Source organism: Mustelus asterias, chromosome 19 (genome assembly GCF_964213995.1).
Source record: "Mustelus asterias chromosome 19, sMusAst1.hap1.1, whole genome shotgun sequence".
Taxonomy (NCBI): domain Eukaryota; kingdom Metazoa; phylum Chordata; class Chondrichthyes; order Carcharhiniformes; family Triakidae; genus Mustelus; species Mustelus asterias.
In genome coordinates, this window is record NC_135819.1 from 12935211 (window position 1) to 12963149 (window position 27939).

General features: G+C 46.9%; 1 protein-coding gene across 2 annotated transcripts; it reads left to right on the top strand.

Moving 5' to 3' along the window:
• The first annotated feature begins 118 nt into the window (after nucleotides 1-118).
• Nucleotides 119-27939, top strand: LOC144507532 (microfibril-associated glycoprotein 4-like). Of its 2 annotated transcripts, none has more exons than XM_078234667.1 (6): nucleotides 119-127; nucleotides 18190-18316; nucleotides 21456-21619; nucleotides 22619-22715; nucleotides 25252-25434; nucleotides 27368-27939. In XM_078234667.1, the coding sequence occupies exons 3-6, from the start codon at nucleotides 21503-21505 to the stop codon at nucleotides 27628-27630; spliced, it is 660 nt and encodes a 219-aa protein (XP_078090793.1). In that variant the 5' UTR covers nucleotides 119-127; nucleotides 18190-18316; nucleotides 21456-21502; the 3' UTR covers nucleotides 27631-27939. The 2 variants fall into 2 exon arrangements, with proteins under 2 accessions (XP_078090793.1, XP_078090792.1); XM_078234666.1 differs by lacking the exon at nucleotides 119-127 and adding an exon at nucleotides 4260-4362.

Here is a 27939-nt window from a genome sequence, read left to right on the forward strand (position 1 = left end):
CCAAAACCAGAGTTGATGAAAACCATGTCAAAGTGACCCAGATGTCCAGTTCTCCGCACATTAACCTGTCCAAGGAAGGAGCTAGAAGCTGGGATCAGTGCACAAGCTCAAAATATCAAGAGGGAAGGTGAGTTTACAACCAAAAGGTTTCAACAGTTAATACAGTGGATAAATGCAGTGTCCAGTGTGGCCAGGAACTCTAACAATGGGGTTAAAACCTGGCCTATTCCGGAATAGGCCAGGTTTTAACCCCATTGTCGTAGAATAATAGAGTCCCCGCAGAGCAGAAGGAGGCCATTCAGCCCATCAAGTCTGCACCGACCACTATCCCACATATCCCCATAACCCCATGCACTTACCCTAGCTAATCTCCCTGACATTAAGTGGCAATTTAGCATGGCCGATCCACCTAACCCGCACACCTCTGGACTGTGGGAGGAAACTGGAGCACCCGGAGGAAACCCAAGCAGACACGGGGGAGAACGTGCAAACTCCGCACAGACAGTGATCCAAGCCGGGAATCGAATCCGGGTCCCTGGCGCTGTGAGGCAGCAGCGCTAACCCACTGTGTCACCATTGCTGACCTCAGTTTATAAAGAGGCAGGGATTATTGTTCTTATCTGGAAGGTGCTGCCTGAAAGGGCTTTGGAGACAGATTCAAATAGGAAATTGGAAAAGGAAATTGATTAAAAACTTGAAGGATTGTGGGGGAAGTGGTACTAAATTGGATCTTTCTATCAAACTGCTAGCACCAGTATAGTAGGCCAAATGGCCTCCTTCCATGCTGTAGCATTTTAATTCGACCAATATCTCACTTACTTATTCTTGCTTCATCTTAAACTCGTGATAAAAAGGTCTCAATCTTAATGATGAATCCCCAAATCGGTTTGAGATGAATATTTCACAGGGACATAGAACATAGAACAGTACAGCACAGAACAGGCCCTTCGGCCCACGATGTTGTGCCGAGCTTTATCTGAAACCAAGATCAAGCTATCCCACTCCCTATCATCCTGGTGTGCTCCATGTGCCTTAATAACCGCTTAAATGTTTCTAAAGTGTCTGACTCCACTATCACTGCAGGCAGTCCATTCCACACCCCAACCACTCTCTGCATAAAGAACCTACCTCTGATATCCGTCCTGTATCTCCCACCACGAACCCTATAATTATGCCCCCTTGTAATAGCTCCATCCACCCGAGGAAATAGTCTTTGAACGTTCACTCTATCTATCCCCTTCATCATTTTATACACCTCTATTAAGTCTCCCCTCAGCCTCCTCCGCTCCAGAGAGAACAGCCCTAGCTCCCTCAACCTTTCCTCATATGACCTACCCTCCAAACCAGGCAGCATCCTGGTAAATCTCCTCTGCACTCTTTCCAGCGCTTCCACATCCTTCTTATAGTGAGGTGACCAGAACTGCACACAATATTCCAAATGTGGTCTCACCAAGGTCCTGTACAGTTGCAGCATAACCCCACGGCTCTTAAACTCCAACCCCCTGTTAATAAAAGCTAACACACTATAGGCCTTCTTCACAGCTCTATCCACTTGAGTGGCAACCTTTAGAGATCTGTGGATATGGACCCCAAGATCTCTCTGTTCCTCCACAGTCTTCACAACCCTACCTTTGACCCTGTAATCCACATTTAAATTTGTCCTACCAAAATGAATCACCTCACATTTATCAGGGTTAAACTCCATTTGCCATTTTTCAGCCCAGCTTTGCATCCTATCTATGTCTCTTTGCAGCCTACAACAGCCCTCCACCTCATCCACTACTCCACCAATCTTGGTGTCATCAGCAAATTTACTGATCCACCCTTCAGCCCCCTCCTCTAAGTCATTCATAAAAATCACAAAGAGCAGAGGACCAAGCACTGATCCCTGCGGCACTCCGCTAGCAACCTGCCTCCAATCCAAAAATTTTCCATCGACCACCACCCTCTGTCTTCGGTCAGATAGCCAGTTACCTATCCAATCGGCCAACTTTCCCTCTATCCCACACCTCCTCACTTTCATCATAAGCCGACCATGGGGGACCTTATCAAACGCCTTACTAAAATCCATGTATATGACATCAACTGCCCTACCTTCATCAACACACTTAGTTACCTCCTCAAAAAATTCTATCAAATTTGTGAGGCACGACTTGCCCTTCACGAATCCGTGCTGACTATCTCGGATTAATCCGCATCTTTCTAAATGGTCGTAAATCCCATCCCTAAGGACCCTTTCCATCAATTTACCAACCACCGAAGTAAGACTAACCGGTCTATAATTACCAGGGTCATTTCTATTCCCTTTCTTAAACAGAGGAACAACATTCGCCATTCTCCAGTCCTCTGGCACCATCCCCGTGGACAGCGAGGACCCAAAGATCAACGCCAAAGGCTCTGCAATCTCATCCCTTGCCTCCCACAGAATCCTAGGATACATTTCATCAGGCCCAGGGGACTTATCGACCTTCAGTTTATTCAAAACTGCCAAGACATCCTCCCTCCGAACATCTATTTCCTCCAGCCTATTAGCCTGTAACACCTTCTCTTCCTCAAAAACATGGCCCCTCTCCTTGGTGAACACTGAAGAAAAGTATTCATTCATCACCTCGCCTATCTCTACTGACTCCATACACAAGTTCCCACTACTGTCCTTGACCGGCCCTAACCTCACCCTGGTCATTCTTTTATTCCTCACATAAGAGTAAAAAGCCTTGGGGTTTTCCTTGATCCGACCCGCCAAGGACTTCTCATGTCCCCTCCTAGCTCTCCTAAGCCCCTTTTTCAGCTCATTCCTTGCTAACTTGTAACCCTCAATCGAGCCATCTGAACCTTGTTTCCTCATCCCTACATAAGCTTCCCTCTTCCTTTTCACAAGACATTCCACCTCTTTTGTGAACCATGGTTCCCTCACTCGGCCATTTCCTCCCTGCCTGACAGGGACATACCTATCAAGGACACCCAGTATTTGTTCCTTGAAAAAGTTCCACTTTTCATTAGTTCCTTTCCCTGACAGTTTCTGTTCCCAACTTATGCCCCCTAATTCTTGCCTAATCGCATCATAATTGGGACGGTGGACATGTTCCCCTCCCCAAGCTATAGACCACTCGACAGGCTCGATCCGGACAGCTCTGGGGTAGCTGTTTTCGAGAGCCGCTCGCAAACATTTCAAAAAGAATTGTGTCGATGGGGTCGTAGTGAGGGCAAGTTCCTCGTATCGATGCGTGTATATTTAGCACTCACGCCAAAGCTTGGTCATTTTGAAAGTAGCCCAGGGATGAAAGGGTTAACGTATGAGGAGAGATTAAACAGTTTGCGCTTGTGCTCGCTGGAGTTCAGAGGGACGAAAGGGGATCTGATCGAGGTATGTAAAATTCTAAAAGGGATTGATGAAGTAAATGTCGACCAAATGTTTCCTCTTATGGGGCAATCTAGAACAAGAGGTCAGACTAAGGGCAATTTAACAATCCACCTAACCCTTTGGAGTGTGGGAGGAAACCGGAAACACAAGAAGAATGTGCAGACTCCCAGAATCGAACCCAGAACCCGGAATCAACTGTTGTGAGGCAGCAGTGCTAACCACTGTGCCACCTGTACTTAGAGCTATAGAGGTTTGCAGCATGGAAACAGGCCCCTTCGTCCCAACTTGTCCATGCTGCCCTTTTTTTAACCACTAAGCTAGTCCCAATTGCCCGCGTTTGGCCCATGTCCCTCTATACCCATCGTACCCATGTAACCGACTACTACTTCGCACAGAGGGTGGTGAGTTTGTGGAACTCTCTGCCCCAGTGGGAGTCTGAATCATTGAATGGGTTTAAGAAGGAAATAGATAGATTTCTGATTAATAAAATGGCTCAAGGGGATATGGAAAGAGGTGGGGAGGTGGATTTGAGACCAGGGAGAGATCAGCCATGATCTGATTGAATGGCGGAGCAGGCTCGAAGGGCTGAATGGCCTACTTCTGCTCCGAATTCCTACGTTCCAATTTTTACGCCGTCCTTTCTTGGTGTTGTGTTGTCCAGGGCTGTGCAGTCAGGCAATCTGCCAGTTCAGAGAGAGCTGTGGCAGTGCATTCATTCCATAAGCCGGTGGCCAAATGTGCTGTAAAGCCTGCCATTTTCCTCGACGTATAGAGCGTCAAGAGTTAACTCTGTTTGTAACCACGTCAGAACAGATGACGTTCATGAAATGTTCCTGAAGGAACTTGCAAAATGCCAAGGGCAAGGTATTGGCAGTGATTAAAACCTGTTGTTTAATTGAGTGATGAGTCACTGATCGGGGCATTTTCTTCCCGTCCTACATCTAAACGCTACTCAAACTCATTCATCCTTGCCCGTCTGGCGTGTCGCGATGCCGATACAGGTAAGAGCTACAAACAGTACAAAAAAAGTGTGTGTTTGTATGTAGTCGCTGCAGGGGCAAGAGTCAAACATTTGTATTGCCCTCCAAAGAAAGTTGATGGTGAGTCTCCGCTGCAGTTGATGTGGTGTCGGCACACCCAAGGTGCGCTTAGGGAGGAAGCTCTAGAATTTTCACCCAGCGAAGGGGCAGTGACAGTCAGAATATTCCGTGAAGCTGGCAGGGATTGGCATCTCTGCCTCTGCTGCCTTTACTAATGTCCCACGAACGAATTTTTAAAATAAGTTGTCCTTCAGAGTGGTAGAGGTCACGGTTGGGACTGTTGCCTCTTACCTGCTGCACAGTCTGTTTTAACCCTTATACGATGGACAAATAACTACGAGTAGACGTCTTATTAGTACAACCAATATTTATTTAAACCCACACAATCAATAATCACCCACCCAACCAACGATAAGTTCTCTTACAGAAAATACGAGAGTTCAAGTCCAATAGAGATCTTGACTTAACTTTGCGTGACTGGCAAGTACCCAAGCAGATATTGGCCTTTATCTGTGCGCTGGTCTCGGTCGTCCTCTGTGTAGTCTGGCCCTTTGGTCTGGTCTGACACTCTGGCTCTGGTCTTCCTTCCTTCTCGGGTGTGGTGGCTCTCCTCATGCTGGTCGTCGCTGGCGACGGTCACCGGTGTTGTAGCCGTTCGTGGGGTCAGAGAGAGAGAGAGATTCTTGGTCACGAAAGAGGTGGAATGTCTTGTGAAAAGGAAGAGGGAAGCTTATGTAGGGATGAGGAAACAAGGTTCAGATGGCTCGATTGAGGGTTACAAGTTAGCAAGGAATGAGCTGAAAAAGGGGCTTAGGAGAGCTAGGAGGGGACATGAGAAGTCCTTGGCGGGTCGGATCAAGGAAAACCCCAAGGCTTTTTACTCTTATGTGAGGAATAAAAGAATGACCAGGGTGAGGTTAGGGCCGGTCAAGGACAGTAGTGGGAACTTGTGTATGGAGTCAATAGAGATAGGCGAGGTGATGAATGAATACTTTTCTTCAGTGTTCACCAAGGAGAGGGGCCATGTTTTTGAGGAAGAGAAGGTGTTACAGGCTAATAGGCTGGAGGAAATAGATGTTCGGAGGGAGGATGTCCTGGCAGTTTTGTATAAACTGAAGGTCGATAAGTCCCCTGGGCCTGATGAAATGTATCCTAGGATTCTTTGGGAGGCAAGGCCTTGCCTTTGCACACTGCAGAGCCTTTGGCTTTGATCTTTGGGTCCTCGCTGTCCACGGGGATGGTGCCAGAGGACTGGAGAATGGCAAATGTTGTTCCTCTGTTTAAGAAAGGGAATAGAAATGACCCTGGTAATTATAGACCGGTTAGTCTTACTTCGGTGGTTGGTAAATTGATGGAAAAGGTCCTTAGAGATGGGATTTACGACCATTTAGAAAGATGCGGATTAATCCGGGATAGTCAGCACGGATTCGTGAAGGGCAAGTCGTGCCTCACAAATTTGATAGAATTTTTTGAGGAGGTAACTAGGTGTGTTGATGAAGGTAGGGCAGTTGATGTCATATACATGGATTTTAGTAAGGCGTTTGCTCAGGTCCCCCATGGTCGGCTTATGATGAAAGTGAGGAGGTGTGGGATAGAGGGAAATTTGGCTGATTGGATAGGTAACTGGCTGTCTGATCGAAGACAGAGGGTGGTGGTGGATGGAAAATTTTTGGATTGGAGGCAGGTTGCTAGCGGAGTGCCGCAGGGATCAGTGCTTGGTCCTCTGCTCTTTGTGATTTTTATGAATGACTTAGAGGAGGGGGCTGAAGGGTGGATCAGTAAATTTGCTGATGACACCAAGATTGGTGGAGTAGTGGATGAGGTGGAGGGCTGTTGTAGGCTGCAAAGAGACATAGATAGGATGCAAAGCTGGCTGAAAAATGGCAAATGGAGTTTAACCCTGATAAATGTGAGGTGATTCATTTTGGTAGGACTAATTTAAATGTGGATTACAGGGTCAAAAGTAGGGTTCTGAAGACTGTGGAGGAACAGAGAGATCTTGGGGTTCATATCCACAGATCTCTAAAGGTTGCCACTCAAGTGGATAGAGCTGTGAAGAAGGCCTATAGTGTGTTAGCTTTTATTAACAGGTGGTTGGAGTTTAAGAGCCGTGGGGTTATGCTGCAACTGTACAGGACCTTGGTGAGACCACATTTGGAATATTGTGTGCAGTTCTGGTCACCTCACTATAAGAAGGATGTGGAAGCGCTGGAAGGAGTGCAGAGGAGATTTACCAGGATGCTGCCTGGTTTGGAGGGTAGGTCTTATGAGGAAAGGTTGAGGGAGCTAGGGCTGTTCTCTCTGGAGCGGAGGAGGCTGAGGGGAGACTTAATAGAGATTTATAAAATGATGAAGGGGATAGATAGAGTGAACGTTCAAAGACTATTTCCTCGGGTGGATGGAGCTATTACAAGGGGGCATAACTATAGGGTTCGTGGTGGGAGATACAGGAAGGATATCAGAGGTAGGTTCTTTACGCAGAGAGTGGTTGGGGTGTGGAATGGACTGCCTGATAGTGGAGTCAGACACTTTAGGAACATTTAAGCGGTTATTGGATAGGCACATGGAGCACACCAGGATGATAGGGAGTGGGATAGCTTGATCTTGGTTTCAGATAAAGCTCGGCACAACATCGTGGGCCGAAGGGCCTGTTCTGTGCTGTACTGTTCTATGTTCTATGTTCTATGGTTGCGCAGCACCCTTTATACCCCGTTTGGTTTCGTGCCCCTTTTGGCCATTGCCAATCAATCGATCAGGACTTGATCACCCCGATCGATAAAGTCCAATCGGGTGCTGCCACACCAATCTCTGGGTGTCTCCCCAACGGCCATGTCTGCAGGTGCTGGAGGCACATAGGTCACATACCTCCCTCCCAAATAAGGGGTCACGGTGCCCTTATGTCTGGTAAACAACCCAGCGTGACCAGAAAGTCTCTTTGATCCTGGAGATGACCAATATCCTATGGATTCATACTTCAGGGTTGCAGCCTATTTGTCTCGGTCTTTCAAACTGCTGCCTGGCATTTTGGTTCTTGCCCAATTGTCCCAGAGTGCTTTACAAATCGCCATTTTAGATGGCCCGTTTGGCCACAGTCCCCCCTTTGATCCTGAACGCGAAGCGTGAGGGATCACAAACTCAGGATCAATATCTGTCAGGAATTCCCCAGTCACTCAACAGTCAAGTAAGGCCCAGGTATTGGCACGCACAGTAATAATACATCCCTACAACATATTCCAGAAGCTACAGACAACAACACTCTACAAATACAAACAACCACATATTCTAAACACCATTATTACAATAAGTTAATTACCCACAAATACAAACAATCACATATTCTAAACACCATTTTAGGTTCAGAGTTATGCACAGGACAATATTAAATCATTGACACAGATGCAAAAGAGAAACAGCATTTAAATTTGGATTTTGGAGGGTCATGCACCAAAAGTGCTGAAGAGGTAGCTTTAACTCTCCAAAGTTTTTGTTATTTAAAAAAGATCCAAATTTGCATAATAAACACTTTTTGTCACGGTTACCATTTTAGATTTAAACTTCCACAGTCACAGCTCAATATCTATCTCCTTCTAGTATACACATGCCCTGTTCTTTTACCCAATTAGCACAATGTAACCAAAGTACAAGTTAGAAGTAATTCAACTGATTTTCTACCAGTTTAACAAATTATAGAGGAAACTCCTCCATCATTCTGTCTACTTTACCAATTGTATTTATGAATAACATGATTTGCACAAATGGTTTGTTTGTCCCTCTTTTAAGCATTTTAACTCCTGTAACCCCAAATAACTAAGTCCTAGGAAAAATCCTGTCATCTGTTGTAAAGTCATTTACACTCTCCAGAGCCCTTACCTTTTCAGAAAAATTAACTCCCAACTTATTAGCATTTACATACATTGAACCGAACAAACTTTACATGTGAACATGAGGATTACCACAGATAACATTTACGCAGTATAGGAAAGTCACAAAACAAACAGATATTACTTTGTAAAATTATCTCACATTCAAATGGTTACATCAGTTACATCAGTTTAGGACAGAGTTGAGGAGGAACTTCTCCTCTCAGAGGGTGGTGAATCTCTGGAATTCTCTGCCCACTGAGGTGGTGGAGGCTACCTCGTTGAATATGCTTAAATCACGGATAGATGGATTCCTGACCGGTAAGGGAATTAGGGGTTATAGGGATCAGGCGGGTAAGTGGAACTGATTCACTTCAGATCAGCCATGATCTTATTGAATGGCGGGGCAGGCTCGAGGGGCTAGATGGCCTACTCCTGCTCCTATTTCTTATGTTCTTATCATAAACTGAGAATATGTTTCAATGCATCCCTCTTTGAAACACAAAACCCATACAGACTCTCTCTCCATTACCCTTTATTTGTCAAAATTAAACTTATTTACCTCTTTAGAATTTAGGCAACTTCCCATTTATAAGTTGGTTATTTTGTGCGCTCAATTTATTCTATCAATTAAATGTCAGAAACTGTAACTGTACCTTAAGCATAACCAATCACTTTAATTTGAAAGTTAACAGTGAGAAAATCTGAATGAGCCAAACTCTTCAAGTCTCAATTATCACTAGGTTGTGAAACTCCAATTTTGGAGTCTTGAAGCTGCTGGACTTGTTATTCATGTGTTGAAGTGGAAACTTTCCTGCTTCTTGACTGTGATAGAAAAACTCAACAAAGTTCGTTCCAACAAAACAACTAGTATTTATTTACGAAAGACTGCATGCAGTTTTGGCTGAAAACTTGAGTTCAGAGAGCAGTTGGTACATCTTGCTAATTCCTCCTCAAGTCCGCGCTTACAGAAAGAAACCGTTCAGTATTTATACATAATCATTATCAGTTTGCGTGACCAGAGCTTATTCAGGAATTCGATGAGTAATACAATCATAAGCAATATCATTAATCATGGCACAACTTGCTGACCTCCTAGAACCCTTTGTCTCAACATTCATACCCTTATCTTGCCCTTTGATGTAACAGAAGAAGGTCTGTGACTCCTTCATCCCTGACCTTATCTTGTCTTATTCATACAGCCCTAGGTTTATGAGGAGTCAATCTTATCAGGCCTTCCCGAGGTCACGCATAGCTTGACCTTCTCTGGTCTTATTCATGTCTTAAGTTATGCGGAGTCAGCCTTATTAAATCCTACAGGGGTCTGGCATTTTGAAATAGCTTTGGTCAGCCGTTCTTATATTGCACCAAATAGTTGACCAATTTTCCCATCATGTTATTCCTTAGTTCGTACAACTTCACATACGAGCCATCTATTGAAAACAAAACACAAAAAATACACTGGGCTCGGAGCCAAATGAATTAATTTGGTCTCAAAATCTGTCAAATTAAAAACAAAAACAAGAATAAAATTTACAACCTCCAATGTATATAATTTTTTAATTGCCAAATTAGGAACAGAAGATGGTGAAATCTCTGCCAGTTAAAAAAAACCCACAAGAAATAAAACACATTCCAATGTGATGATGTCACGATTTCTTCAAGACAAAGGGAAGAGCACATGGTTCCCTCCAAGGTTTAAATCCTTTCTTAACAAAATTTGAACCCAGGATTATTCAAAATTCAACTTGGTTATTTCAAACTCCAATTTATGTACTTTGATTTTGAAATTTCAATTTGCTTTCCAAAAATTGTGTTCAAAGTAACGTCCCACACATATATATATTATTTATGTATTTATATTCTATACCTCTTAAGCACAATCATGGCCATTGGTTATACTTAAAAGGTTAAGGGATTCCAAAAATTTATTTCAATTTAATCCAATCCAATTTCCAATTGTTATTTAAACTCTGTATCAAACCCACTGTTGTCAAATCACAATTAGGGGAAGAACATTAAAGCAAGCAACAACAAAAACATCCACGCAACCATTTTGTTAAACCACACAGACACACATGGAAGCTTCCAACATTCATTCCACAGCACTTCCTCTTTCATTCAAACTTAACATTTTAAACTGGGATGAAAATAAAACATTTAAAGAAAATACAGAAAATTGATCAAGAGAGTCGCCTTCATTCTTCTTTCTTCCAAACTGTAATTAAACTCAAAAACAGAAGTAAATTCAAGAAATCTTACACTTAAATTTTAACAGTTTTAACACTTCCTCAGCCCCTTTGAAGTTAAACCAAAGTGTAAAGCATTGCATTCATTGCCCGCAATAAATACTCCACAAGAACAAACAGGCTTTAACAACTCCTGCTCTCAATCTAATGCAACAACAACCACCTACATTCGACAAGCAACCAGACCACACAAACACACTGAAATACAAAAACTACTCAAATTATTAGCTCAACCTTAGATTTTCTCGAATCAATTTTCCATCTTGCCAATTAATTTATAATATTTCCCTAGTAAGTTGAGAGAACATAGTTCCTTTCTCTCAAAATTCTGTAACACACACTGCACACTCCCTCCTTTTAAAAAAAACAAAGGACCACTTGGGGTTCTTTGTGATGTTAGTGAGGGTGTAAGCTCCTTACCCCACATGGTTTGTTTTAATGGGGTTCATGGGCATAACATTTTCTAATAACGCAAGACTATCCATTGATGGAGATGGTTAAGTCTGCATTCAGAACTATATACAGTGCTGAGATTCATTAAAACATTCATTCCTTCTCGATCAACAACATCTTCTGGTTATTCCATGCCCTCTTTGCAACTAATAGTCACAGAATTCATCAGACCAGGGGCAAATTCTAAACTTACTGTGGGATCAGGTGCCTCCGGAAAAGGAGGTGGGGGTCTCCAGTCAATGCCACGTGCAAAATGGGCATTCTTTTCCAGATACAATCCACAACCCAATCCATAAACACCATCTCCCTCAGACTCAACTGTCCCAAATATAGACAACATCCCTATCTGCATTGGCAACTGAGATTTTGATTGATTAATCTCCTGCTAGAACTTGGAGTAATCAGAACTTTGATTCTTTTCACTAACTTGAGATACTTTAAACTGACTCATAGACAATATATTTGCCTCATTGTTTTGTTCCTGCTGATCTACTTTTCCACAAAATTACTTATTTTCTTCTCTTAACTTCTCAACTAACTCTCTCATAATTTCTAACTCATCTTTTAACTTCATTTTCTCTGACTTCTCACTCTGTAACTCTTCTAAACTAATAATCACAATAACTTTACTCAATTTCAACAAACATTTTCCTTTATCTCTCCCCAATCTGCATTCTCTAACTCCTCTTAATTCTTATTCTGTTCCAAGCAGCTCACAATGGCAATTTCTTTCTCCCGTTTGTCTGCCCGTTTTCCCTGAACTTTCCTTAGATCATCCCAATACTTCTGCCCTAGGGATCCCGGTCCCGTCTCAGTATTGGCACAAGATTCTGCCCATAGGGGCCACGTTTTCTTCTTCATATATTCCCTGATTCTTGTTTCCCAAGTGGGATACTTCTCTGTCTCTATACTGTTTCCTGCCATTCTATGTTTAACAAGGGGTAGGGAGTTGATCGGACTGCGGGTACGGCTTTGGGCTATGTTCCGGTCCTAATCCCTCCGGATTCTAATACAAACCTACAGAGTTTACCTTATCCTCCTTATTAGTAACAATGCATGCACAATACACAATTTCCCGAAAGCAGTTATTTGTCCAATAAGGAGTTTACACCTGTCGGCTCTGAATTTTAAATAATCGTCCAATATAAATTCTGCGGGGTTCGATATCGGAGCAACAAAGTTACTTCTTGTCGACGTCCTGGCGGAGTTGCCAATTGTTGCCTCTTATCTGCCGCACAGTCTGTTTTAACCCTTATACGGTGGACAAATAACTACGAGTAGACGTCTTATTAGTACAACCAATATTTATTTAAACCCACACAATCAATAATCACCCACCCAACCAACGATAAGTTATCTTACAGGAAAATACGAGAGTTCAAGTCCAACACTAGATCTTGACTTAACCTTGCGTGACTGGCAAGTACCCGGGCAGATATTGGCCTTTATCTGTGCGCTGGTCTCGGTCGTCCTCTGCCTAGTCTGGTCCTTTGGTCTGGTCTGGCACTCTGGCTCTGGACTTCTTTCCTTCTCAGGTGTGGTGGCTCTCCTCATGCTGGTCGTCGCTGGCGACGGTCACCGGTGTTGTAGCTCGTCCGTGGGGTCAGAGAGAGAGCGATTCTTGGTTGTGCAGCACCCTTTATACCCCGTTGGGTTTCGCGCCCCTTTTGGCCATTGCCAATCAATCGATCAGGACTTGATCACCCTGATCGATAAAGTCCAATCGGGTGCTGCCACACCAATCTCTGGGTGTGTCCCCAACGGCCATGTGTGCAGGTGCTGGAGGTCCATAGGGTTCACACCTCCCTCCCAAATAAGGGGTCAGGGTGCCCTTATGTCTGGTAAACAACCCAGTGTGACCAGAAAGTCTCTTTGATCCTGGAGATGACCCATATCCTGTGGATTCACACGTCCGGGTTGCGGCCTGTTTGTCTCTGTCTTTTAGGCTGCGGCCTGCCATTTTAGTTCTGGACCAATTGTCCCAGAGTGCTTTGCAAATCGCCATTTTAGATGGCCCGTTTGGCCACAGGACGATGATGTCGAAGGAGCCTCGGTGAGCACCTGCGGTGCATCTTGTAGATGGCACTCACTGCTGCCACTGTGTGTCAGCGATGGAGGGATTACTGATTTGGGGATCCCTTTTGTTCAGGCTGTTAATAGGCTAGAGATTTACCGCCCTGCCTGCCACGGGAATCAAAGTGGGCGAGGGACGGACACCAGAAAGGTCCTTTGACCTCGAGCGGGAATTTACGGTTTTGGGACGAGCGAGGCCGTAAAATCCCACCCATAGCATCCCTGCGGTGCAGAAGGAGGCCATTCGGCCCATCGAGCCTGCACCAACAACAATCCCACCCAGGCCCTATCCCCGTAATCCCACATATTTATCCCGCTAATCCCTCTAACCTATGGATCGTGTGACACTAAGGAGCAATTTAGCGTGGCCAATGCACCCTAACCTGCACATCTGTGGACTGTGGGAGGAAACCGGAGCACCCGGAGGAAACTCACGCAGACACGGGGAGAACGTGCAGACTCCACACAGACAGTGACCCAAGCCGGGAATTCTGGCCTGAGGTCACTGTCTGTGCAGAGTCTACACATTCTCCCCGTGTCTGCGTGGGTTTCCTCCGGGTGCTCTGGTTTCGTCCCACAATCCAAAGATGTGCGGGTTAGTTGGCCATGATAAATTGCCCCTTAGTGTCAGAGGGACTAGGAGGGTAAATATGTGGTGTTACGGGGATAGGACCAGGGTGGGATTGTTGTCGGTGCAGGCTGGATGGGCCAAATGGCCTCCTTCTGCACTGGAGATTCTATGATTCTATGAACCCTTTGTAGTTTCTTGCAGTCTTGGTCAGAGCAGGAGCCATACCAAGCTGTGATACAACCAGAAAGGATGCTTTCCACTCTCGACCATTTCCACTTCATCCCCGTTGATGTAGACAGGGGCATGTCCTCCACTAACGCTTCCTGAAATCGATGACTATCTCCCTCTTGGCACCAGTGTTTAGGGCTACGGTGGATGTAAAGATGACCACCCTGCCACTTCACCCTTTTCCAGCTGATAAATACATGTGTAGAGCTACTCTCACATTAGGAGTAAGCCTCACCTTTCCATTTCAGGAATACACATTTAGGACTATCCTCGCCTTCTAAGTTGGCACATGGGGTGGAGCAGGAGACATGAGCTGTGTTGCCTAGGAGATGCACAGGAGTTTAAGGCACGCTCAAACAAAGTAGACCACATGTGGCCACCGGCAAACAGAAATGGGTTCATAAGTTCATAAGATATGGGAGCAGAATTAGGCCAGTCAGCCCATCGAGTCTGCTCCGCCATTCGATCATGGCTGATATGCTCCTCATCCCCATTTTCCTGCCTTCTCCCCATAACCCTTCAACCCATTCCCAATTAAAAATCTGTGTAACTCCTCCTTAAATTTACTCACTGCCCCAGCATCCACCGCACTTTGGGGTAGCGAATTCCACAGATTCACAACTCTTCGGGAGAAGTAGTTTCTCCTCAACTCTGTTTTAAATTTGCTGCCCCTTATCCTAAGCCTATGACCCCTCGTCCTAGAATGTCCCACAGGAGGAAGCATCCGCTCCACGTCTACTTTATCCATACCTTTTATCATCTTGTATACCTCAATTTGATCTCCCCTCATTCTTCTAAATTCCAGAGAGTGTCGGCCTAAACTGTTCAATCTCTCTTCATACGACAAACCCCTCATCTCTGGAATCAATCTAGTGAACCTCCTCTGAACTGCCTCCAATGCCACTGCATCTTTCCTCAAATAAGGAGGCCAAATACTCCAGGTGCGGCCTCACCAATGCCGTGTATATTTGCGACAATACTTCCTTACCTTTATATTCTATTCCTTTAGCTATAAATGCCAACAATCCATTCACTTCCTTTATTATCCGCTGTACCAGCAACGCTAGTTTTCTGCTAGTTTACCAGCACCAAGACTGGATGTTACATTTTAGACTCGGTGTAAGGATCCCTGGTATTGAACAGGTTGGTTGAAGCCACAGAGTTTGCGTTATGTGCTGTGATATGCGGTAAGTTCAAAGAAATGCGGCTGTACTTTATGCAGCCTCTTCTCACAGTTTAATGCTTCAAGCCCTTGGCGTAAGTTCAGCTATTTTAGTCACCTGGTCAAGAAGGCCATAAATTATCGTGGTGCCTTTCCCCAGTTCAGGATTTTGTTTTGTTTTCACTTCCTTTGATGGTTTTTATTTTTGGCGGAAGATGCAAGGGCTCCAAACACAATCCTCGTTTTACAAAACGCAGTCTGGCCGAACATACCTCATTGCCAGCTTCCTCCTGGATTGTAAGGCAGACGGTGAGTGTGGATGATTGCTGAGGCATTGGGTGAGGTTCCGAGGAAACAACTGTATGGTTAGACCTCATAGAATCATAGAATCCCGACAGTGCAGAAGGAGACCATTTGGCCCATTGAGTCTGCACCGACCATTATCCCACTCAGGCCCTATCACCATTACCTCTCCCTGCTAATACCCCTGATTCTAAGGGTCAATTTAGCATGGCCAATCCATCTAACTTGCACATCTATAGACATGAAAGAACAATTTAGCATGGCCAATCTATCTAACCTGCATATCTTTGGACACTAAGGGGCAATTTAGCATGACCAATTCACCTAACCTACACATCTTTGGGCACTGAGGGGCAATTTAGCATGTCCAATCTACCTAACCTGAACATCTTTGGACACTAATGTGCAATTTAGCATGGCCAGTCCACCTAACCTACACATCTTTGGACACTGAGGGGAAATTTAGCATGTCCAATCTACCTAACCTGAACATCTTTGGACACTAAGGGGCAATTTAGCATGGCCAGTCCACGTAACCTACACATCTTTGGACACTAAGGGTCAATTTAGCATTACCAATCCACCTAACCTGAACTTCTTTGGACACTAAGGGTCAATTTAGCATGGCCAATCCATCTAACCTGCACATCATTGGACACTAAGGGGCAATTTAGCACGGCCAATCCACCTAACCTGCACATCATTGGACACTAAGGGGCAATTTAGCACGGCCAATCCACCTAACCTGCACATCATTGGACACTAAGGGGCAATTTAGCACGGCCAATCCACCTAACCTGCACATCATTGGACACTAAGGGGCAATTTAGCACGGCCAATCCACCTAACCTGCACATCATTGGACACTAAGGGGCAATTTAGCACGGCCAATCCACCTAACCTGCACATCATTGGACACTAAGGGGCAATTTAGCACGGCCAATCCACCTAACCAACACATCTTTCAGACTGTGGGAGGAAACCGGAGCACCCGGAGGAAACCCATGAGGCGAATGTGCAGACTCCACACAGACAGTGACCCGAGGCTGGATTGAACCTGGGTCCCTGGTGCTGTGAGACAGCAGTGCTGACCTCATAGGGTTGGATTATTCCCACCAGCATTGGGATCACGACATCTAGGATCAAACTGGGGTCAGAAGCCCACACTCTGCGGTTTAGTTTAGAATTCAAATTTCACCGTCTGCCGTGGTGGAATTCGAAACTGGAACCCACAGCATTAGCTCCAGAATTTTTGTGGGGATCACCAGTTCAGTGACCTACACCACTAGGCCACAGGAGCCGCCCACACACCTGAGGGGGTGGAAAGGGGAGGGACAGAGGGTTTGATTGCCCAACAGTGATTTGTCCAAATTGACCAAGTAGTGGTCAGAAGGTGGGTTCACCATGCAATTAAGGATGGTCAGTTGGGGGTCATGTAAATGGAGGTACAAGAGCATTCAAATGGTTATTGGATAAACATATGGATAATATTGGAATAGTGTAGGTTAGATGGGCTTTAGATTGGTTTCACTGGTCGGCGCAACATCGAGGGCCGAAGGGCCTGTACTGCACTGTAATGTTCTATGTTCTAATTGGAACTCCTCCAGGACTGAAGAAGATTCAGACTCGCTCTTCAGGTAGGTGTGTGAGAGAGACAGTGCCCTCCCCCCCCCCACCCCCCACCCCAAGATTAGTCAGCCTTTATCTTCCTTTTTAAACTTGAACATTAGCTGGGTACAAGGTGAGGGTGGTAGGTAGGGGGACAGCCATCTCAGGGCAGCCTGTGGTGGGAGCTATAGCCCAGGCAGGGTCATGAAGTTTGCCTGGAAGACTGAACCACCCTCCCCTTCCCCGGGTTCCGCCACCGGTCTCCAGTGCCTCAACGGGGTAGGAGTGTGCGGGAGGAGGGGGGGGTGCAGTTGTGAGTCAAATAGGTGGGAATGGGCTTCATTGGCCACTCTGTTTGTCGAGGGGTAACCCTACCAACAGCCACTCCAGGAAAATAGCCTGCCGGGTGGGGATGGGGTTGGCAAAGCGGCACAATGGTCGGTGATGCAGAATTCCACAACCCTTACCTCATCTTCCCTTCACCCCTCAGCATTCTCCCCCCTCCCCACCCACCTCAATCTTTACCCCCCTTTTTATTGGTGAGATGGTAGGTAGACTGTGAGGGGAAACATCCATTAGCCTCTTTGCTTGCTTGTTCAAAAAGGGAGTGGGATAAATTCCCAGTGCTGAGGATCTCCACGCCGATGCTATAGTTAAGAAAGCCCACCAACTTTCTCAGGAGGCTAAGGAAATTTGGCATGTCAGCAATGACTCTCACCAATGTTTACAGATGCACCATAGAAAGCATCCTTTCCGGTTGTATCACAGCTTGGTCTGGCTCCTGCTCTGCCCAAGACCGCAAGAAACGACAAAGGGTCGTGAATGTAGCCCAATCCATCACGCAAACCAGCCTCCCATCCATTGACTCTGTCTACACTTCCCGCTGCCTCGGAAAAGCAGCCAGCATAATTAAGGACCCCACGCACCCCGGACATTCTCTCTTCCACCTTCTTCCGTCAGGGAAAAAGATACAAAAGTCCGAGATCACATACTAACCGACTCAAGAACAACTTCTTCCCTGTTGCCAACAGATCTTTGAATGAATCTACCATACATTAAGCTGATCTTTCTCTACACCCAAGCTATGACTGTAACACTACATTCTGCACTCTCTCGTTTCCTTCTCCCCTATGTAATCTATGAACAGTATGTTTTGTCTGTATAGCGTGCAAGAAACAATACTTTTCACTGTATCCCAACACATGTGACAATGATAAATCAAAATCAAATCAAATCAAGTGGTTGGATGCAGAGTTTAAAACATGCCATACTGTGTTACAGTTCTCCCTTGGGCTCTGGCTGTCTGCTTGGCTCTTCCAGCAAGTCTCAGCAGTTCCTGGTGGTGAATGGAACTGGTCTGTACTGAAACCCCATCCTCAACACTCGACGTTTGACTCCGAACCCTCAGGTAAGCTCCGAGCGTGTTTCTTCCAGAAGAAACAAGCATTTGAAAAACACTGCGTTATGCTCCTTAATCCTCGGCTCTGTGATGCGTGATGTGATTTAAGTGTGAGAGTCAGAATGGCATCATTGGGCCCTGAGCTGTTGCAATTCCGTGGATTTAAGGGGATGACGTGGGACCTCCACCATGGCAGAATTCCGCAGGATGTTCATGCGGGATGGAAAGCAGAATCTGGAAAAGATTAGGGGTGGGATTTTCCAGCTGCGCTCGCCCCAAAACCAGAAAATCCTGCCCAAGGTCAATGGACCTTTGCATAGTCCACCCCCCCAACCGCTACGATTCCCGTGGCGAGCGGGACGGGAACATTCTGGTCGAGGAGTTCAGTTTATTTATTAGTGTCACACTTAGGCTTACGTTAACACTGCGATGAAGTTACTGTGAAAATCCCCTAATCGCCACACTCCGGCGCCTGTTCGGGTACACTGAGGGAGAATTTAGCACGGTCAATGCACCCTAACCAGCACATCTTTCGGACTGTGGGAGGAAACCGGAGCACCCGGAGGAAACCCATGCAGACACGGGGAGAACGTGCACTCTCTGCACAGACAGTGACCCAAGCTGGGAATTGAACCCGGGTCCCTGGCGCTATGAGGCAGGATTGCTAACCACTGTGCCACCATGATGCTCACCGACTAGATGACAGGTATGTTTTTTGTATGGCGTATTCCAAGGGGGAAACTGCGTTGCGTTGAGAATTTAGCACGGCCAATGCACCCTAACCAGCACGTCTTTCAGACTGTGGGAGGAAACCGGAGCACCCGGAGGAAACCCACGCAGACACGGGGGAGAACGTGCAGACGCCACACAGACGGTGACCCAAGCCGGGAATTGAACCCGGGTCCCTGGCGCTGTGAGGCAGCAGTGCCAACCACTGTGCCACCATGTGCAAAGATTGGACTTCATCCCATGGTTTATAATTTCGGAGCTGGGAGGTGATACCTTGGCTGGAAATCTCGGGCCTTGCCTGCGACTGGGATTCTCCAGTCCCGCTGCAGTGAACGGGGTTTTGGCTGAGCGCCAAATTCTCCGTCCTCACTGGAAGTGACATCGAAGATTTCCAGACCTTGCCGGGAGAAGATGAATAGGCCGAGTGTCTTTACTGTTAGAAGGTTGAGGGGTGACCGGACTGAGTTCTTTATTAGCGGTTTAATCGTGTCAACACACAGAGGGATAAACAGAGCCATCAAAATAAGACGGTCACCAAGAAATCCGATAGGGAGTTGAGAAGAACAATGTTCAGTCACAGAGTGGCGAGAGCGTGGAACTCACTGCCGCAGGGAGTGGTTAAGTTAAATATGATAAGATTTACATCAAGGGAAATACATGAGGGAGAAAAGATTGAGGGATAAGTTAACTGATTTGAGTGATGAAAGAGGCCCGGCTGAATCATAAAGACCAGCATTGATTGGCTGGGCCTTCTTCTGTGATGTATCTTCTATGTAATACCATACAGAGGCGGAAAGGTATGGAGCGACAGAAGAATTTAAGCTTAGGCATATTAACCACGCTAAATTGCCCCTCAATATCCAAAGATGTGCAGGTTAGGTGGATTGGCCATGCTAAATTGCCCCTCAATATCCAAAGATGTGCAGGTTAGGGGGATTGGCCATGCTAGATTGCCCCTCAATGTCCAATGATGTGCAGGTTAGGTGGATTGGCCACGCTAAATTGCCCCTCAGTATCCAAAGATGTGCAGGTTAGGGGGATTGGCCATGCTAAATTGGCCCTTAATGTCCAAAGATGCGCAGGCTAGGTGGATTAGCCACGGGGAAGGTGTGGGGTTACGGGGATAGAATGGTGGGCCTAGGTAGAATTCTTTTTCGGAGAATCAGTTCAGACTTGATGGGACAGATGGCCTCCTTCTGCACTGTATGGATTCTATGGGTTTGCTCTGCCATTCAGTGGATTGGCCATGTTAAATTGCCCCTTAGGGAGCAGAGGCAGAGACAGAGCAGTTATGGAGGTGGAACTAACTGACGGAAAGAAGGTGAAGTTCGTAGCTCAACTCAGGACCTTGAGAAAGTGTCCAGAAAGAAAGAGAGAGGGGGTATCCACGTTAGAGGGTGTTGTTTTGTGGCTAATTTGGTTTGGAGCAATTCAGAGCATAGAGAAAATGTCCATTCAGAATGCTCTCGAGGGACAAACTAAAACCAAAAGCATCTGACCAAAACACGGGGCAGCGGGACAAGGAACGTTGCGATGGAGAGAGATTAGTTTAAGTTTATTTATTAGTGTCACAAGTAGGCTTGCTAGTCACAAGTGGGCGACAAGGTAGCGCAGTGGTTAGCACTGCTGCTTCACAGCGCCAGGGTCCTGGGTTCGATTCCTGGCTTGGGTCACTGCCTGTATGGAGTCTGCACATCCTCCCCGTGTCTGCGTGGGTTTCCTCCGGGTGCTCTGGTTTCCTCCCACATTCTGAAAGATGTGTGGGTTAAGGTGCATTGACCCGAACAGGCGCCGGACTGTGGCGATTAGGGGAATTTCACAGTAACTTCATTGCAGTGTTTAATGTAAACCTGACTTGTTACTAATAAATAAACTTTTACATTTCTTTACATTAACACTGCAATGAAGTTACTGTGAAAATCCCCTAGTCGCCACACTCCCGGCGCCTGTTCGGGTTACACTGAGGCAGAATTTAGCACGGCCAATACACCCTAACCAGCACGTCTTTCGGACTGTGTGGGGAAACCGGAACACCCGGAGGAAGCCCACGCAGACACGGGGAGAATGTGCAGACTCCGCACAGACAAGCCGGGAATTGAACCGGGGTCCCTGGCGCTGTGAGGCAGTAGTGCTGACCACTGTGCCACCGTGATGCTCACTTACGAGATGACAGGTATGTTTTTCATACGGAGTTTGAGCAAGCCTGTTCAACCAAGGGGGGAAACTGCGCGGAGGTCTTGAGGGGCTTGGATTTGATGGAGATTTGGGGGGGGTTGAAAGAAAAAGGGAAGCAAGTCTCCAGAAGATGTCTTCAACATTGCTGGGGATGTGGAAGATGAAATCAAAACTGACGGGAATGGTAACTCCACACACATCCGCAGCCAATCCTATACATTCCTGACTTTCTGATTCTACACAGGAACCTGGAAGAATAAGCATCCTGCACATTACCTTCGATTGGATTGCATGGATATTTATCACCAAGGATTTAATACCAGCGGCGTTTACCAGATCTACCCTTCAAGGCCTTTCCTTCCACTAAATGTTTACTGTGACATGGAGAATGATGGTGGAGGCTGGACTGTAAGTTGATGTGTTTTATTCTTCATCGAATGCATCATCATAGAATCTCTATAGTGCAGAAGGAGGCCATTTAGCCCATCCAGCCTGCACCAACAACAATTCCACCCAGGCCCTATCCCCCGTAACCCCACGTATTTGCCCTGCTGATCCCCCTGACACTAAGGGGCAATTTAACATGGCCAATCCACCTAACCTGCACATCTTTGGGCACTAATGGGCAATTTAACATGGCCAATCCACCAAGCCTGCACATCTTTGGACACTAAGAGGCAATTTAGCATGGCCAATCCACCTAACCTGCACATCTTTGGACACTAAGGGGCAATTTAACATGGCTAATCTACCTAACCTACACATCTTTGGGCACTAATGGGCAATTTAACATGGCCAATCCACCAAGCCTGCACATCTTTGGACACTAAGAGGCAATTTAACATGGCTAATCCACCAAGCCTGCACATCTTTGGACACTAAGAGGCAATTTAACATGGCCAATCCATCTAACCTGCACATCTTTGGACACTAAGGGGCAATTTAGCATGGCCAATCCCTCTAACTCACACATCTTTGGACACTAAGGGGCAATTTAGCATGGCCAATCCACCTAACCTGCACTTCTTTGGACTTTGAATTTAGAGCACTCTACCTCGGCCGCTGTACCCTCTAACCCCACACATTGATCAGAGCGAAGCCACATAACCTGCACATCTTTGGACACAAATGGGCAATTTTGAATTCGCCATTGTTGAAGGCACCTTCTGGGGGCCACTTGATCAAGCGCATTGCTGTTTGTGGGATCTTGCTGTGTACAAATTGGCTGCTCTAGTTCCTATATTACAACAGTGGTTGCACCCCCAAAGCGTTTGAAGTGCTTTTGGGTGACCCGGGGTTGGGAAAGATGTTACGGAAATTCAAATCTTTTCATCGGCCTTGTCGAGAAGTTACATAGGAAGGATGGGTGACAAAAATGCAGTGACTCCGCCATCTTGTCTTCCCAAGGTCTTTCAGACAAGGAAGGATGGTTCCGTTGACTTCTACAGAGGATGGGCTGATTACAAGCAGGGCTTTGGGACAGCGGATGGTGAATACTGGCTGGGTAAGTGGAGAGTGGAGGGTTGTCTGCTCAACCCGGGTTAGTGATTGTCATAGGGTCAGGCAGCAAAGTGGCCATTTGGCCCATCACCATACCTGTGCTGGCTCTTTGGAAGAGCTATCCAGTTGGCCCCACTCCCCTTCACTTCCCCATAACCTTTCAGCTTCTTCCTTCTGCATTCTTTCTCCAATTCCCTTCTGAAAGTTAGTATTGAATCTGCTTCCTTTACAGGCAGTGCATTCCAAATCAAAACTTGTGATGTGACAAAAAACTCCCCTCTCTTAATCTTTTACCATTTACCTTAAATCTGTTTCCCTCTGCTTATTGGGTGGCACGTTGGCACAGTGGTTAGCACTGCTGCATCACAGCAACACGGGTTCGATTCCCGGCTTGGGTCACTGTCTGTGCGGAGTCTGCACATTGTCTGCGTGGGTTTCCTCCCACAGTCCGAAGGACGCACTGGTTAGGTGCATTGGTTGTGCTAAATTCTCCCTCGGTGTACCCGAACAGGCGCTGGAATGTGGCAATTAGGGAATTTTCACAGTAACTTCATTGCAGTGTTAATGCAAGCCTACTTGTGACACTAATAAATAAACCTTACAGTTCCCCCTGTCAAAACCCCTTCAGATTTTGGACCACTGCAACCTCTGTGGAGCTATTGGAGTTTTTAAAATAAATGTTAATGTCAGAGGCGACGAGTAACTCACCTCCTGACTCCCAAAAACCTGTCCACCATCTACAAGGCACAAGTCAGGAGTGTGATGGAACACTCTCCACTTGCCTGGATGGGGGCAGCTCCAACAACACTTGACACCATCCAGGAAAAAGCAGCCCCGCTTGATTGCTACCCCTTTCACAAACCTTCACTGCCTCCACGCCGACGCACAGTAGCACCTGTGTGTACCATCTGCAGGATGCAGTGCAGGAACTCAGCAAGACTTCTTAGACAGACTCATAAACCCACGACTACTGCCATCTAGAAAGACAAGGGCAGCAGACACATGGGAACGCCACCACCTGGAAGATCCCCTCCAAGCCACTCACCATCCTGAGTTGGAAATGTATCGGCCGTTCCCTCACTGTCGGCGGATCAAAATCCTAGAACACCCTCTCTAACAGCACTGAGGATGTGCCTACACCGCATGGACTGCAGCAATTCAAAAATGCAGCTTCTCAAGGATAATTAACAATGGCCTAAACAGCGATATCTGCATCCCTTGAATGGATAAAAAGATAAATCTCAAAGTATATTTTACCGCAATAACCGAGGCAAGGACAAGTGATAGTCTAGGTTAGAATCATAGAATCTCTACAGTGCAGAAGGAGGCCATTTGGCTCATTGAGCCAACACCAACCGTTTTTGGACATATATGTCCAAACATATACAGTGACCCGAGGCCGGAATTGAACCCAGGCCCCTGGCGCTGTGAGACAGCAGTGCTAATCAATGTGCCACTGTGCTGCCCCAAACTTATCCTTCAATGACCAGAGTAATTGGGGTACTCCCTTCCGATGGAATCCCACCCAGGCCCTATCCCCTTAACCCCATGCCTTTACCCTACTAATCCTCCTGAGACTAAGGGGCAATTTAGCATGGCCAATCCACCTAACCCGCACATCTTTGGACACGAAGGGGCAATTTAGCATGGCCAATCCACCTAACCCGCACATCTTTGGACACTAAGGGGCAATTTAGCATGGCCAATCCACCTAACCCGCACATCTTTGGACACTAAGGGGCAATTTAGCATGGCCAATCCATCTAATCCACACATCTTTGGATACTAAGGGGCAATTTAGCATGGTCAATCCACCTGACCCGCACATCTTTGGACACTAAGGGGCAATTTAGCATGGCCAATCTACCTAACCGACACACCTTTGGACTGTGGGAGGAAACCGGAGCACCCGGAGGAAACCCACGCAGACACGGGGAGAATGTGCAAACTCCACACAGACAGTGATCCAAGCCGGGAATTGAACCCGGGTCCCCGACGCTGTGAGGCAGCAGTGCTAACCACTGTGCCACCGTGCCACCCCAAACTTATCCTTCAATGACCAGAGTAATTGAGGTGCTCCCTTCCAATGGCATTATCTCTTGCTAGTTAGTGACTGCTTTTGACAACCAGTCTGAGTAATTTTGTTGTAAAAGATTAACAACATCAAAGTGGCTTCTTATCTCAAGTGTTCGCACAAATTGAAGTTTTAACATTTCATGATAAAGCTTTTTAACATCTTGCACAGAGTGCCATTCTCTGCAATAAACAGCTGCCGCATAGTGACGGGAGGGATGCTGAAACATGTTCTCTCAGACATATATGTCCAAAGACGTGCTGGTTAGGGTGCATTGGCCATGTTAAATTCTCCCTCAGTGTACCCGAACAGGCGCTGGAGTGTGGCGACTAGGGGATTTTCACAGTAACATCATTGCAGTGTTAATGTAAGCCTACTTGTGACTAATAAATAAGTAAACTTTAAATAAACTTTATAACAATAACTCTCTCCCTCACTCTCTCTCTGTTATCTACCCCCACTGCAGGTCTGGAGAACATACACTCATTAACAGCCAGGAGGCGATATGAACTGAGAATTGACTTGGAAGACTTTGAGAACAAGACTGTGTACGCAAAGTACAAGGAGTTTGCTCTGTCACCCACTGCTATTAACGCAGAAGAAAATGGCTACAGGCTGCAGGTTCAGGGGTTCCTTGATGGAGGAGCAGGTATCCCATCTCCCAGAGAGCTTCATTAGACATCCACTCTGTGTTCGCTTTGCCTGCATGTGAGCTGTGGCTGCCCCCCCACCACTGCCCCCCCGCCACTGCCCCCCCCAACCACGCCCCCTGCCCCCCCCACCTCCCCCCCGCCCCCCGTCCCCCTCCCCCAAGGCAGAAGGTTGCAGGTTCAAATCCCACTCCGGAGACTTGAGCATAAGTTCCAGGGCTGACCATCCCAGCGCAGGACTGGGGTTGTGCTGCACTGCCAGCGGTGCTCTCTCTCTCTCTCTCTCTCAGATGAGATGTTGAACACTCTCAGCTGAACGTAGAGGGTCCCCGGGGACTATCACTCAGATGAGTATGGGGGCTTCTCCCCAATAGGCTGGCTGATATTAATACCTCAAAATCCCTTGCTGTTTGTGGGATCTTGCTGTGCACAAATTAGCCGCTGCATTTCCGACAGCAACTGTGCTTCAGAAAGTATTTTGCTGCCGGGTTCGATTCCCGGCTCGGGTCACTGTCTGTGTGGAGTCTGCACATTCTCCCTGTGTCTGCGTGGGTTTCCTCCCACACTCTGAAAGACGTGCTGGTTAGGGCGCATTGGCCGTGCTAAATTCTCCCTCAGTGTTACCCGAACAGGCGCTGGAGTGTGGCGACTAGGGGATTTTCACAGTAACTGCATTGCAGTGTTAATATAAGCCTACTTGTGACACTAATAAATAAACTTTTTGAACGTTATGAAAGGCGGTTTATGAGTGTATTCTTTATTTTCACGTTAAACGACCTGGATCATAGAATCCCTACAGTGCAGAAAGAGACCATTCGGCCCATCGAGTCTGCACTGACACCAATCCCACCCAGGCCCTATCCCCAGAACCCCACATATTTACCCCGCTAATCCCTCTAACCTACCCAGGACACTAAGGGGCAATTTAGCATGGCCAATGCACCTAACCCGCACATCCTTGGACTGTGGGGGGAAACTGGAGCACCCGGAGGAAATCCCACACAGACATGGGGAGAACATGCAAACTCCACACAGACAGTGACCCAAGGCCGGGAATCGAACCCGGGGCCCTGGCGCTGTGGGGCAGCAGTGCTAGCCACCGTGCCGCCCCATCTTCGATCAGGGTTCAGTTCACTGCCATTGAAAGGCCAGTGCGGTTGTCCAGTTGCACAGTTGACCATCCTGCCCGGGTTTGAACCTATTTGCCCACTGTTGAAGGCGGACAGCATGGAATCTCCGATGTGGCAACAGCAGAAATCTTAATCTCTGTGATTGGCTGCACGAATGTGGGGATAAGTCGTTCAGGGAGCCACCTGATCGCTGCCCAATCTTCTCAGTTGGAAGATGCACCTCTTAAATAATGAGTGAGGCTTGGGGGGGCCCATGCTTGGCTGCGATACATCTTGTGGTCGAATAGCTGACCGATCTGTGCACCAAAGCGGCTGGGATAGTGAAACCATAGAAACCCAACAGTGCAGAAGGAGGCCATTTGGCCCATCGAATCTGTACCGACAACAAGGCCCCATCCCCGTAACCCCACATATTTAGCCCGCTAATCTCTCTAACCTATGCATCCCCAGACACTAAGGGGCAATTTAGCACGGCCAATGCACCGAACCAGTGCATCTTTCGGATTGTGGGAGGAAACCGGAGCATCCAGAGGAAACCCACGCAGACATGGGGGGAGAATGTGCAAACTCCGCACAGTCACTCAAGCCAGGAGTCGAACCCGGGTCTCTGGAACAGTGAGGCAGCAGTGCTAACCACTGTGCCACTGTGCCGCCCCACCATCTGAGGGAAATTGGGCCTTCACATGAGGGGCGAAGGGTGGGGAGAGGGGGGCGGGGGTGAGTACATCTTGTATCTGGGTTCAAATGAGATTTTGTTTTTGCCTGTGATTAACTGGCCTCCTTGGCGTGTGATGTTTTGCAGGTGACTCTCTTGCCTATCATAACGGACTCAAGTTCAGCACCTTTGACAAGAATCACCAGGGTCCCTTCAACTGCGCCCAGAATAATTCCGGGGCATTTTGGTACAAGTCTTGTCACACAGCCAACCTCAATGGCCTCTACTTGAAAGGCTCCCATCCATCCTACGCCAATGGGGTCCATTGGGCCACCTGGACTGGGTATTACTACTCTCTCAAAGCCACGGCAATGAAAATGAGACCAGTCTTTTGGCCGTTCCCTCGCTAGAAGGCACAAGCGCTCAATGCCTGGTTTGCAAACCACGACTGTTGTGTTCTACTCTGTTGAGTTTGATGTTCCGCTTTCCCTCAAGTTCTGCCTCTAAAATGTGGGCTGCAGTACTTGTGTTTGCCTCCGTGTGGTCAGGTGGCGCTGCCGAGCACACTATTGGACTGGCTCGCCATCGCCATCCTCTGACCCTCATTGGTACTGCCGCATGTTTTTTAAAAAAGTCCATTGTTCTCTCAAATTGGTTATTTAATTTTCTTCTGTAAATAATGCATTTTTTCAGTGAAGTTACCGGAACTTTCTCAATTC

Excerpts from the sequence above, each read along its gene's own strand:
- LOC144507532 (XM_078234666.1), top strand. Across the intron at positions 18,317-21,455 it reads GTTTGACTCCGAACCCTCAG|GAACCTGGAAGAATAAGCAT; the intron begins GTAAGCTCCGAG and ends GATTCTACACAG. Across the intron at positions 22,716-25,251 it reads GGATGGTGAATACTGGCTGG|GTCTGGAGAACATACACTCA; the intron begins GTAAGTGGAGAG and ends CCCCCACTGCAG.